The sequence below is a fragment of the Archocentrus centrarchus genome, chromosome 9 (genome assembly GCF_007364275.1).
Source record: "Archocentrus centrarchus isolate MPI-CPG fArcCen1 chromosome 9, fArcCen1, whole genome shotgun sequence".
Classification (NCBI taxonomy): Eukaryota; Metazoa; Chordata; class Actinopteri; order Cichliformes; family Cichlidae; genus Archocentrus; species Archocentrus centrarchus.
This window is the reverse complement of record NC_044354.1, coordinates 18,460,071-18,473,374: the sequence shown is the minus strand read 5'-3', so window position 1 is coordinate 18,473,374 and position 13,304 is coordinate 18,460,071. Positions and strand designations below refer to the sequence as shown.

Here is a 13,304-nt window from a genome sequence, read left to right as displayed (position 1 = left end):
TGTGGCTTTGCCCACCTTTCACCAATCCTAGCCTGGGATTTGTTCTGGGTCTCATCACTCACTCTGGTCAACAGCCAGTCCCCCAAAAGCGAGTCACGTTTCTTCTCAGCCAATCACAGCCCAGTTTAATTATGACACCGTGGGATTCCGCGAAATTGTTTCTTGGAGTTGAACTAAGTGCTGCTCTCAGTAAAATAGGACAAGTTGCCGCGTGTGTGGGAGTGCACAGAAAGGCGGACACAATACCTCTGTCGGTAAACGCTGTGTTTTTGATTCGTTCGTTAGAAGGATCTAGAGGAAGAAAGAGAAAGGAGGAACCGACGGACAGTTAGGTTTTCCTGAGTGGGGCGTTTATTTATCCGCCCTGCAACCTCAACAAGAAAACGCAATCTGTGCGGAGTAGTCACATTGAAGACGACACGTGTGGATGATTAACCGCATGTTTCCTGGGAGGACTGCCGACTGACTACTGTATCCGTTTTACCGGATAGTTTTTATTCGCCTTTCTAGATACATTGTTTTCTTTTCTCCTCCCGGCTCTGCTTCGGGGCTCGTGATGTCGGAGGTCGATGTCTCTGCAGACTGCGTCCCCAACCGACCCCCGGGGCGGACAGAGGACGTACTGAAAGAGAGCCAAGAAAACAGGACTTTACTGATGGTGGCGAGAATTTTACTGGACTTGAACAAATACAATCCCAACGCCGTCAGCGCTGGAGCCAGCAGATGTCTCGGGGGCAGCGAGGCCGGCACGCAGGAGAAGGCGGAGCGGGGGAGTTGGCTGAACGGGGGGGACAGCCGCGGCTCTCCGGTCAACCAAGCCAAACGTCCCCGGAACAAGAATGCCGCGGTGAGACAGCCGTCTTCCGAGAAGAGACACTGCTGCCCCTTTCCTGACTGTGGGAAGATGTACGGGAAGTCGTCCCACCTTAAAGCCCATCTTCGGGTCCATACCGGTGAGTGTGTGTTTGGGGTGGGGGTCTGCTGGGTGCTTAGGTGACACGCCTACGAAACTTCTGGCCTTTTTTTAATTTCTGATGTAAGATTGTTCTGTTATTTGGGTACGGAAAACAAGTTATGATTTCATGGGCAATTTACATTTCAGACTAAGTCTGTGACCCGTGTTGCGTGACCTTAGGGGAGTGACCACGTGTTTGTGCAAAAACAGATTATAGGAAAGGCGGTCTCATGGTCGCCTGTTTGGAGGTGTGACTCAACGGACCATATTGGACCAGCGGCTGGATGAGAGGTGGCGAAGGAAGAGGAGGCGGGTGTCAGGAAAAAAAAAAAAAAAAAAAAGCTGTATTTTAACGTCCTCTGGACACGCGGCTAGAGTGCGAGCTTGGGTAAACACCACGTGCGGACTGCCATATTTGTGAAGCTAGATTGTTGAGTTATAATAAATGACGCTGGAGCGAGCGTGGGACATCACGTCATCCTAATAGAGCCTCTAATAATTTTGCTTCTAGCCGCGGTTCATGCCATCCCTCGTCATACATAGAGTACTGGCAGCGAGTAACAGCGTAACAACATCTGCCGACTCAAAGATTGGCTTCTGATTCACATGCAGGTCACTGCGACAGTGTTGTCCTCACATGTTCTTGTACGGAGGTAACCCACACTGCACCACCATTTCCTCATACGTCATCCACCTCCACTCCTCTCGCGTGGGGTTGTAAACAAGAGCTGACATGTGGTTCTGCTCAGCACGTGGAAGAGGGATTGGGGGTAGTGTGCCCTTTTTCACCTCGGGGTTATCTCGACTGACAGCTCAGAAATCGACATGTTGTTCGTAGTAATACTGTTTATACAGGTCCTAGATTTGCTCCAGACCTCCCTCTGTCTTATTTTCACCCTCCTCCTCCTCACACTTGATTAGTCTTGGAAATGTTTGCAATTACTTTAATTATTATTGTTTCTTCTTATTGCAGTAGCTTTTCATCCACTTCGTTTTTTTCTGTTATTCACACTCTCTTACAGGAATACTGGTACTTGTGCAAATGCAAAACAGTTGCCAGAGGAAACTGACTTTGACCTCTGTGGGGTCATTTCTTTATTTGTTTCTTTCTTTCTTTCTTTGTTTTTTTTTTGGGGGGGGGGGGTTTGAATAACTTTTTGTAAATATTTGTTCATACACAGCAAATAGACTGCAGCAAACTCAAAATATGTCTCCTATCAGATTTCACCAGGCAAGAGTTGGCTCTTAAATTGAGCAATCTTAATTGTAACATTGTTGATTTTGCAGTGAGGAAGTAAAGTTTATTAAGAAAATACAGTGGTTTGGATAGATTAATATGATTGCTGTGTAATAAACTGGGTGTGTTTCCTCAGGTGAGCGTCCCTTTGAGTGTACCTGGGCAGGCTGCGGCAAGAAGTTCTCTCGATCGGACGAGCTCACGCGTCACTATCGCACGCACACGGGCGAGAAGCGCTTCAACTGTCCGATGTGTGACAAGTGCTTCATGAGGAGCGACCACCTGAAGAAGCACGCCCGGCGACATCCAGGCTTTCATCCTAGCATGCTCCAGGACTCCAGCGTGGCCAAGAGACGGCGCTGCTCCGTGTCTGTGTCTTCCTCTGATTCTGGAGACCTAAGCCCCACCGGGGTGTGAGACACACCCACATACTGTACATGTACGCATGAAGGTACATGCAGCACATACATACACAAACACAGACACACCCGCATGTGGCATCTGTAACTTTATACAAATCATATCGAGCCAGACAACCAGCCAGACTGCGATTCAGAGTTTACTACACATGTAACAACTGCATACAACACAAACCTGACTGTAATCACACTAGAACTTCTCTTCTTATTCCTTGAGGTGATTCTTATTCATTAAGGGTTATTTCACGGAGGTCCAGTTATTTTGCAATTTGTAATTATTTTATTGTGTGTTGTCAAACTTTTTTTTTTCTAAAACAATCTGCCATCCAAGTGGAATCCACGTAGATATACAGTTTTTCAAAAACACTACATGAGTTCACTTTGCATCGCAGACTTCACTTGCAAATGAAGAGAAGTACAAGAATGCAAGTCTGCAAGTTTGTGACTGATAGCCTAGTGCGCCAATAAGTTCTAGAAATAGTCCTTTAATGAATGTCATTATTGCACACATAGACTTATGCACACTTGAACAGTTGCTTTTCAGCCCAGGATAATGCAAATGTACAACACAGCAGTATTATCATGTAAATAGAGTAAACAAAGTTCAGACTGGTGAGATACTCACTTTAGTGTAGTTACATGTTATTAGAGAGTAATAAGAAAAGCTATAATACAGAGAAATATAGAGCCTGTTTATTTAATTTCACATATTTTGTTATGGACTTCAGGTGTAATCAGGTGTGCTATGAGCTTGTAGGTATAAGCATTGGGTTTCCTGTGTTGAAATGCATATGTTGCAAATATATACATGAATATACCTTTATAGTACCTTAGCAAGCCCATAATACACAAGTGAATCTCAACATTTGTGTTGTTTCTTTGCAGTGCTTGAAAACATGACAGGGTAAAACCTTTTAGAAGATAAAGTGGTAACTTGTTCACTTGCTGTTGAAACACGGGACAAGTGTTCTAACCACAGTGATTTATGTTTAGTAAAAGTGCGTGCCTTTCGATGGTTTGGTGGCAGAGGGGAATTTCTACATTTTCAATACTACCTGAATTAATGTCGTCAGATTCTTTATGTTGCTGTTCATTAATACTTTAAAGCTCAACGACTGTCTATAAATGCCAAGAGTGCCAGTTTTGGTTGGACTGCATTTTATCAGGGAATAATATGATGTGTGGTCACACGACCTAAAATTACACCCCCTGGTGTTGACATGGAAGCACAACATTTTTCACAGCACAGAGTCCTTTTAAAAAAAAAAAAATCGTATTGTTCTACCATTTGAGGAGTGCTTTCGTGATTAATTTGAATGTGAGCCAATGAATTCCATCATGTAGCATGTTTGTATGTATTTCTTTGGTACAATGTATGTTTTATTTGTCTGGGAATCTTTTATATTACAAATGGAATGAGAGGTCTTATTAAGTCACTGCAGGAGCCAGATCCATTATTGATGTCATTAGTTTTCTTTCATACTTGTCACACGATGCATTCAAATGTTCAAATACAGTCTGTAGCTTGTAAAATACAAACTATGTACATTTGTGAAGTGAAATGCTATGTTTTCTTTCTTTTCTGGCATTATGATGACTGTGATTGGATGTTGGTGCCTTTCAGGTTGAAGCCGTTACTTCTGATGCTACTGTACTGTAATCAGGGACTGTCAATGCAAATCCCATGCTATTGCAATACACATAGCTATGTAATAATTATTGCTCAAAAGTTTTAACATTAAAATTATACTTTTTTTTTTCCTTTCTAAAGATTTGCAGACTTCTCATTTTTTCACATCTTACACTCTTAGGTCATTATACAGTCATTATTATGTAATAAATTATGAATAATATTATTATGAATAACAGGGCAGAACAGGCAGTGTTCCATTTGCATTTAGTTTATTTATTATCTTCATACACTGCACATAACAATAACATTGTTAAATACTGTAATGGAAGTGTTTACAATACAAGAAAATTGTTTAAAAGAAAACCAAAGAAAAACAGTCAAAATCACTTGTGTCTAAATGTAAAAAGAAAAAAAAAAAGCATAACTTCTTTGACAGCAAATGCTCTTCAAATAAAACTAAATCAAGATGGCATGAACACAGACATCGTTTTAATTTCTCTGTACTTAAGGCATACTCTAATTGCAAATAAACAGCTGATTTAGAGGAGAGAGGGTCGTAAATGAAGGACATTAGTGCTCCAAGTCAACGATCCTTGATGTTGCAATTACAAAATGATTTCCATCCTGTTGATCAAAAGAGAAATCGATGCCATCTCACTTATTATTTTGGCATTGTATGCATGCATATGTGTGTGTGTGTGTGTGTGGTGTGTGTGTGTGTGTGTGTGTGTGTGTGTGTGTGTGTGTCAGAAGTCTCTCTAAGGGGTGTACCATAAAGCAAATTCAACACAGCCAGGGTTTTTTTGTGTTAGCTGGCTTAACAAAACCTAAAACCCCATGACAGTGGTCGTTAGCTGCCTTTGTTAACTCGGGCTTCCTGCTTCGGGCTCTGAAGCAGGTTATGCGTTCAGCAATATTTACCACGGGTGAAAAGAGAGCCACCTTTGTAACAATGAAATCTCTGACTTTAAGCTCAGTAACCAATTCAGCTCACTTCGTAGTACACCCCTCTGGTGTGTGAACCTGTGTGTTCTCCTAAGGATCTGTGGCACTAACACAGAAATGGGAAGGAGGGAGTGTCCAGTGATCATCAGGTTCTGTGACACTGAGAAAAGGTAAATAAAAGACCAGGCTGAGAGATCCCTCCAATTCCTTTGGCCTTAATAACACAGGAATCACGTGAGTGTGGTGTTGGAGGGTTGGCGCAAGAAATGATATGTAATCTTCCCTTTTTACACAGTTAATTTTCACTGCTCTGCAGGAAACTGTACACAGGTAAGGGCCACCAAAAAATTAAGAAATAAAATATGCAAAATCAAAACAATGCAACAACGGTAGTGTCTGAGTGTGCACAAAATAATTGGGGTGCAAAAAGCTACTTGCTCATTATTTACCATTCAGGTACTCAATCAGATGCTCTTCATGCAGTTTGTTCCTCAGCTATTCATGTTCATACATTCAGCCCTAAACTCTGATGCCACATCTCTAGCCATTTAGGCAATGAGAGTAAAAGTGTTGAAGGTGGTGTAAATGAGCCTAATGACTTGGCCTGTGCTACATATTAACCCCTTACAGTACAACGGATACAGTATCCTCTGTTTGGAGAATCAAACTTCTACCCCACCTCCCAAATATCTGAACATCAACACATTCAATCATAATGATCCCTCGGGTTAAAAAAATTAAGCATAAAAATAAAAAAATAGAAAAAAAAAATAGAAAAAAATGCAACTCAGAATTCAGGTAAGCAGAACAGCTGAGTCAGTAATGATAATGTTTCTTATTCTTCAGGGAAACTCAAATCACTTTGGAGCATCAGACAAACTTTTCGTTTCTGCCAGCTTTTATCAGTGTGTTATGTTAGATCATGTTGACTAGGAGAAGAGCTCTCAAACACAAGTGCACGTCCTACCATAGGAGGAAACCACCAGTTTACTAATGTTTTAAATACATAATGATTAATTTCAAACACGTTCGTTCTCCTAGATTTTTAAACCAAGGTTTTTATAAGGTAATTTGAATATTTGCTGTTGTCAATATCATCATAGCACTTACAATATTCTACCAAGGTCTCTCTGTCACCACTCGCATGGTGAAGTAAACTCACAGCAGATAAAGACGGGAGGGCAGGGGAGCTCATGATGTGTGGAAAAGAGCAGGGGGGGGGTCAGAGAGGCAGGGTTACTGTATTTGACAGGTAGTAGAGGAGGTTGCCTGGCAGCACATGCAGGTAGGGTTGACTGATTTGGGTGGGATCAGATCCAGGTCCTCATCATCGGGGATTTCATCTAGGCGGTAACCATCTTTCAGCAGCTGAATGTTCAGATCTTGATTGATTTGCTGAAAATGAGAGGCCCAACAGAAAGATTGATGGGTTAGAGCATCATTTACCAACTTTTTCCCATTTCACAATACATCTTCCACCTCATTGGCTGGTTCATAAGTACACTGCTCATAAAGAAATGACTGTGCAAATTGTGTAATAGTTGGAAACACATGGGTTAGAGGAAAGTAAAATTCCAATTAGCACATGAGGACAGGCGGGTATAATAAAGGGAAAGCAAAAGAAAGGCATGGTTATTGTAAATCAATCGTAAATCATAATTCAGATTAGATTAAGCCAATATACAGTATAGCATAAAAACATTAGGACTGTCCGTGCTCGTGATTTAGACTGGCTTAAAGTTCGAGTGGTAACCATGGCAAAGTGAGATCGGGCACTTTCACAGATGGCTGGAAGCATCATCACTTGAGCGTGATAACTACCGTCCCTGCTGTGATTTTTTTTTTCATTAGAATAATTCCTTTGTTTGCACAAAAAGTCTTTTCATTTGATCTATAAACTGTTCCATGCTCCATCAATGCCACGCACAACACAACACAACACCCAAACTTTGTTGACCCACGGTGTTAGAACTAAGAGAGAAAATAACTGTTAAAAAAATGTAATGTGTATTAGCTATTTGTGACAGCATGTTGGCATTAAGATCTGAGCACTTGTAAAAAACATCCTACAAAACCCACAAGCTTGGACTTGTCACAGACAGGTTATAAGTATGAGAATGCATCTGCGATTTGCACTTATAATGGCAACAGCGTTACAAACAAGATTTGCAGGAGCAGACATGCAGATATCACATTTCATTTGTATCCAGCTTTGTGTCTAATAGACATTTGTGGGCAGATGTATCTGCAGTGTAATTACGCACTTGCAGGGAAAGCACATGCCTACCGCCAATACCACGGATAGCTTTAAGACCGCCTTGTAAGGCCTAACATTTAGCCTCTTGGTAAGTATGGAAAATGAAGTAAATATGTGGGAAAGAAAAAGATGCACTGATATCTGCTCAAGCACAAGATCTCACCTCGGCCGAAGAGTATCCTGATGATGAGTATCTAGACATGTCAAAATCATCATCACTGAAACAGAAAAACACAGGTTACTATATTAATATCATAAATGTTTGTTTATGTGCTTCTCAAGTTGGAAAAATAGACATATGTTTGCATGTTCACCTGTCTGTATCTAGAGCCACCAAGGGTTTCTCATCTGGGCTCTGGTCTAAAGAGGAATAGCCTTTATTGGGAACTACCAACCTGCATTGAGGGAAAAGAGAGAAAGGGGGCAGGGGGGGGATCAGGAGCAGAAAGTGGGTGTAAGAGAGGAAGAGGCAAAGGAGGGAAAACAGTTTAACAAACAGTGAAAAGTGAGTAAAAACAGGACTGGCAGAGATGTTGAAAGAAATGAAAAGTGGGCCTGGAGGCAGCGTCACAGCTGAATCACTAGAATAAGAGAAGCATGAAAGCTGTATAATTTCTAACTCCAGATATTTTCCAAACCCTACATCAATACAACAATTTTTTTGTACAGCCTTAAACCACATTTTCCCCACACACAGCACGTTTCGAAAGAACAAAATGAGCTGAATTTCTACATTTGTACTGCCACACTTAATTTGTTTCTTAATTTGTATTGTTTTGTTTGTTCACTGTATGTCACTTCACGTTGGATCATTACAGATTTTACAGTATTCCTATACTTAGAGCTGGTACAGTCACATGATTACATCATACTGATGTCTTTCATCAAGCAAATCACAGTGTATGTGGTTTGCTGATTTGCTTGTAAACATTTAGATTCAGTGTATCACTGAGCAGATCATGTTATTTACACTTCCTGGAAGATAAAGGGAGCCAAGAGAAGTCTTTCTCTTTTTTTCTCCACTAACCCAAGATCAGACTGCTCACTTCTTACCGTGTTCTGGCCATGACATTGTTCTTCTTGGGCTGCTGGTTGACCGGACTACCTACAGTGTTGCCATTCTTCAGTGAGCCCTTCCTAGCCAGTTCTCTCTGTTTCTCTGTGCAAGGGACACAGAAACAGGTAAACACATAAAGGTTTAGATTTAAATGATAGAATAATGTTTAGCTAATGGTGGTGCAAGTAATACTTCAGTGAATGTTAGGCACACTTGTGACAATCAGGTGTGATGACCTGATTTAGCTGAATTATAAACTAAGTCAATCTTTACTTTGGGAAGACTGAGATGCTTTTTCTTACTTAACAAGGCAAAGTTTTGGTAAGCTTTGCAGCGGAGTACGAGATGTGACTTCAGGGCAGATCAGTTTCTGCTGACTGAAGAGATTTGCTTCAGCGATCAGCTGACCAGAGAATGCTGATTGTTGCTGTGAGAACTTAGAGGGCTGTTAAATTTGCTTAATATATTACAATTCAGAGCACAAACAATACATTCAGAAACTTTGCAAATGGCATCATAAATTCTAACCTTCCTTTTTCTCCCTGGTTTGTGTATTAAAGTAATGCTACTATTGAAGTAAAATCTAAAACATTAGAACATAAATCCATTTTCTTAACTTTCTTATCAAACTAGTGTTGTAGGGGAGGCTAAGCCCTAGCCCAGCTGACATCACATGAGAGGAAGAGCACACCTTGGACAGTTGCAAGTTCCTCACAGGGCTAATCCAGAGAGACAGACAACGCTGCACACTAACACCTTCTCCTACTGCCAATTTAGAATAACCATTTGATCTATGCAGTCACAGGGAGAACATGCACACTCCACATGGAAAGGCCTGGCTCACCAGTATTTTTGAAACCTGACCCTTCCTGCTGTGAGGTATCTACACCAGGAAATGATGCATCTAATTGTAGCTAATGGCACAGAAAAGAGTTTTAAAGTGACATTTAGATGCATGAGAGAAAACAGATATCGATAATGTTGACATAACTGTAGCTGTGAACATGACATAAACTTCCACAGTAGATGATGGCATAAACCCCGCCCCCCCAAAAAAGAGCTCTGAATTACAGAACAGTTTACTAATTCTTAGATATTTTTGGCTCTGAGTAAATGTATAGTAGCAACAAGTGTAAAAAACAAACAAACAAACAAATAAAAAAAAACCCAAGTACTCCTGCGCACCACTGGACTCTGTCCAAGGTGCTGAAGCGAATCTTTAAGGACTGTGGCTTTTCATGAAAACAAGAGATGAAAGAGGCCAGCGTGAGTATTATTTCCTCCCTTGAGGTCATCACATGGGTTCTGGGAACATGCAATTGATATTTGGCTAAAAATGACAGACTAAATGATTGCTGGATTCTCAACATAATTAACAGAATAATGAATGATGAGAATAATCTGTATCCGCAGCCCTATTAGTAACCACAGTAGTTTTTACTTAGCAACATATCAAGAAAAAATTAATTTCATCCATTCTACTGCCATTCTTCTGCCATTAATTAAAATGCCCCAGTACAGCCATACAGTCTGTATATATGTTCCTTTACTATCTCTGTCTATGCACCAGTTTGTGTTTTACAGGCAATCAAATAATACTCTGACATCCACAGACAGACACTTGGCCTGCAGTAAAAACTGTATCTCTTACTCACCTATTTTCATCTGCAAGGGTGAAGGCTTGTAGTTTATAGTGACAGGCTCCCCCTCTCTGGTGTCTGAGTCTGCCTCTGAAGCTGTGGATGAGGCTGGGTCCTGGACACAAATAGTGAAGGATGTGCAGATATGTGCATTACTGAGGCAGAGATGAATAATGAATGTCATTTTGTAACGCACAATAACACCCACCATACCTAGGCAACAGGAATAAACATTTAATAAAGAGTGAAGGCAAAATACTTATTTGCTCTGGGATCTTGTTGTTCTGTGTGTTGTTCTGGGATCCTTTCAGGACTGCCAGCGCTCCTAAAAATATCTATCTTACAACCACAGAGCAAAGGTAAGCGGCAGAAAAGATTTAAGAAACAATGGCCACACGAGCCATGGTGGTGACTTGAGGTGTGGGGACATCTGGAGACAGCAGGTCAGATTGCTTTAGGTCTAGTCTGGTACCCTTGCGGCCCCGACGGCGGGCAGCAGAGGCCGCCCTGCAGGCTGCAGTAACCCTGGGCCCCGCTACAGGCCACGGAGCGCTCCGCTAAAACGTTGACAGTAATGTTTATCTAAAGACGAAGGTTTAATGGCATATACAAGCATATACTCGACATAAGAAGCCCCTCGTTAATCTTGTTAAAGTAACGCATGTGGCGTCGAAGCCGGAGCAACTTGCTGCATGGATGCTGAGGATGCAGCAGCAGTGTTGGGATGGGATGCTTGTTTTCGCCAGACATGACGGATGCTGCGCAGCAGACCGGACGCTGCTTGCGTTACACCGAGCAACAAAAACGCTTGTTTGTGAGCAAATCCAAGTTCCCTCGAGTATTACATGGCCATTTTAACATTTTACCCCGTGAAAGCAAACGGAAAACTTGCTGAAAATGCTCTAATGGCAATCTATATCAAGCAATATTACACATGGCAGGTGATGGATTTGTCGGGATCTCAATTTATGAATGGCAGGCCTCAAACAGTACACAAGTATCCCGCAGTTATAATTTCGCTTTAAAAAGAAAAACAGACAAATTCCTGCCGGTCATTTCCAGCAGATAACAGACTATTAATCGGACTTACCAGCGGCTGCATCTCAGCCTGCATCTCCGCCTCCTGTACAGCACTCGGCACTTGAAATCTATCTATTTCTTCCATCATTTTGGCAACGCGCCTCTTCGCTCCCTTCTCCTACAAACTAAACGATGGTAAGGCGTCGTTCCGACGAGTTCCTGCCGAGATTGTAAGCGGTCTCAGATTTCTAACAATATTTGTAGTTTTCCGGTGGAGAACTACATCCCAGCAAGCAGTATGTCGGCGATGGTGTGACCAGTGGGATGACGGTGACTCCACCACCCACTTCCGGGTATGGCATCCCAAGATAGGGTGCGGGGACCCAAGAGGGCCTTCTAAAGAGGGTTAGTATGGTCCCCAACAAATTGTGCAATCATATTGAAGGATCATGCGAGGGACTTCCTACACAATATTTGCCTATTTGTGAAGTTATTTGTTCTCATTTCTCCCTCTTCTTATTATACATTCAGTTTTTGCTAGAAATAGATATGCTTAAGCACAACTTGCTTGAGTTTAACTATTAGCACTTTTCCTTCTTTAATAAGTCTACTGGGCCACTTTTCAATAATTAAATACTTTCATTTTTAATCCAGTGAATTTATGGCTATTTTTACAGAATTAATATTTACATATATTCGAACAGCTGCCATTTAAATGGAGGTGGAGTTGGATGTCAGTATGTAGTGTAAAGAGTAAAGAGGTTACCCTGCAAGAGTAGAAGAAAAAAAATCAGAAAGGTTTTCCAAAATGACGAGGCTTGTCTTCATTTACAAACAAAAATGAACAGGAGACAGCTGGACACTGGTCTTGTGGAATTTCTGACTGCACTGCAGTTTAGAAAACCTTCCAAAATGTTTATGTTTCCTACTCAAATGGAAAAATGCACATCTGGAGCTTGAAAAATGAAACTGTGAAATGTGGGGAAAAAGTTCTTTGTCTTAAAACACAAAAACAACCTCTTTTGAACGATAGAAAGAGGAAAACATGTTCAGAGTGAACAGCTCATGCCCCCAAACATACCACAATTAAGGTGTGGTTCTGTTAATGCTTGAGCATTTGTGAGTGGAACTAAAAGAACTTACATATTATTATTATTTCCCCATTCACTGAGTATGTAAATATGTACAGGAATTCTGTGCATTAGGATTCATCCAAATACATCTCATTTCACTGTATGATGATTCATCCATTCATAAATCATAACGCTACACACAAAGCTACCAAAGAGCTTTTCATGGTAAAGAGGTAAAATATCCTTTCAATGACTGTAGCAAATGCCTGAGCTCATTCTAACTGAGTTGCATTTCATTTACTGGGGACCAGACTAAACGTGCTTTTTTTGCTTCTGTACACCACCACAGAGGATTTTAAATGAAAGAAACAAAATGTAATTAAAATCCAGATTTTCAGCTTTAACAAAAGTATTGCAATAAGTGTTTAGGAATTACAGCAATTTTTTGTTTAATATAGTAAACATGCTTGTTTGTCCATCTTGCTGCCTTCTGTTATGCCAGCACAGTCTGAATCACATAGTATCTGAAAAGCATGCTTTATTGTGTTGAGATCAGGTGACTGACTTGGCATTGAAGAATATGCCATTTCTTTGCTTTGAGAAACTCTTGGGTTGCTTTTGCAGTGTGCTTTGGGTTGTTATCCATTTGCACTGTGAAGTGCAGTCCAGACTCCTTTAGATGCTTTCATGCACAGTCTAATCTGACCTTCCTGTTCTTGAGGGTAACCAGTGGTTTGCACCTTGTGGTAAATTATCTGTATTTACATTCATGAAGACGTCTTTTGATTGTAAACTTTGATGGTGATATGTCTACCCTTTGGAGAGTGTTCTTGACCTGGTTAGATGTTGTGAAGGGTTTTTCTTAACTAAGGAAAGAATTTGATATCATCCACTTTAGTTATCTTCTGTGGTCTTCCAGGTCTTTTGGTGTTGCTGAGCAGTACTTCTTTTTAAGAATATTTTTGCAATCTCTCTGAAAAGTTTATTTAATTTAAATCTAATGACTCCTTCTTCACTTGCATTGACATCTCTTTGGACCTCATATCCAGAGTTCCAGTGAAAAGCTAT

General features: G+C 41.0%; 2 protein-coding genes across 2 annotated transcripts; one reads left to right on the top strand and one right to left on the bottom strand.

The window, feature by feature from the left end:
• The first annotated feature begins 218 nt into the window (after nucleotides 1–218).
• Nucleotides 219–4,367, top strand: LOC115785507 (Krueppel-like factor 9). Its single transcript, XM_030737207.1, has 2 exons — nucleotides 219–953; nucleotides 2,329–4,367. Exons 1-2 carry the CDS (start codon nucleotides 557–559, stop codon nucleotides 2,607–2,609), a joined length of 678 nt encoding a protein of 225 aa, XP_030593067.1. The 5' UTR covers nucleotides 219–556; the 3' UTR covers nucleotides 2,610–4,367.
• A 209-nt stretch (nucleotides 4,368–4,576) lies between these two features.
• Nucleotides 4,577–11,358, bottom strand: LOC115785509 (protein FAM219A). Its single transcript, XM_030737209.1, has 6 exons — nucleotides 11,234–11,358; nucleotides 10,159–10,258; nucleotides 8,500–8,605; nucleotides 7,761–7,841; nucleotides 7,610–7,664; nucleotides 4,577–6,584 (listed from the first exon to the last, which is right to left on the bottom strand). Exons 1-6 carry the CDS (start codon nucleotides 11,309–11,311, stop codon nucleotides 6,426–6,428), a joined length of 579 nt encoding a protein of 192 aa, XP_030593069.1. The 5' UTR covers nucleotides 11,312–11,358; the 3' UTR covers nucleotides 4,577–6,425.
• Nucleotides 11,359–13,304: the final 1,946 nt, after the last annotated feature.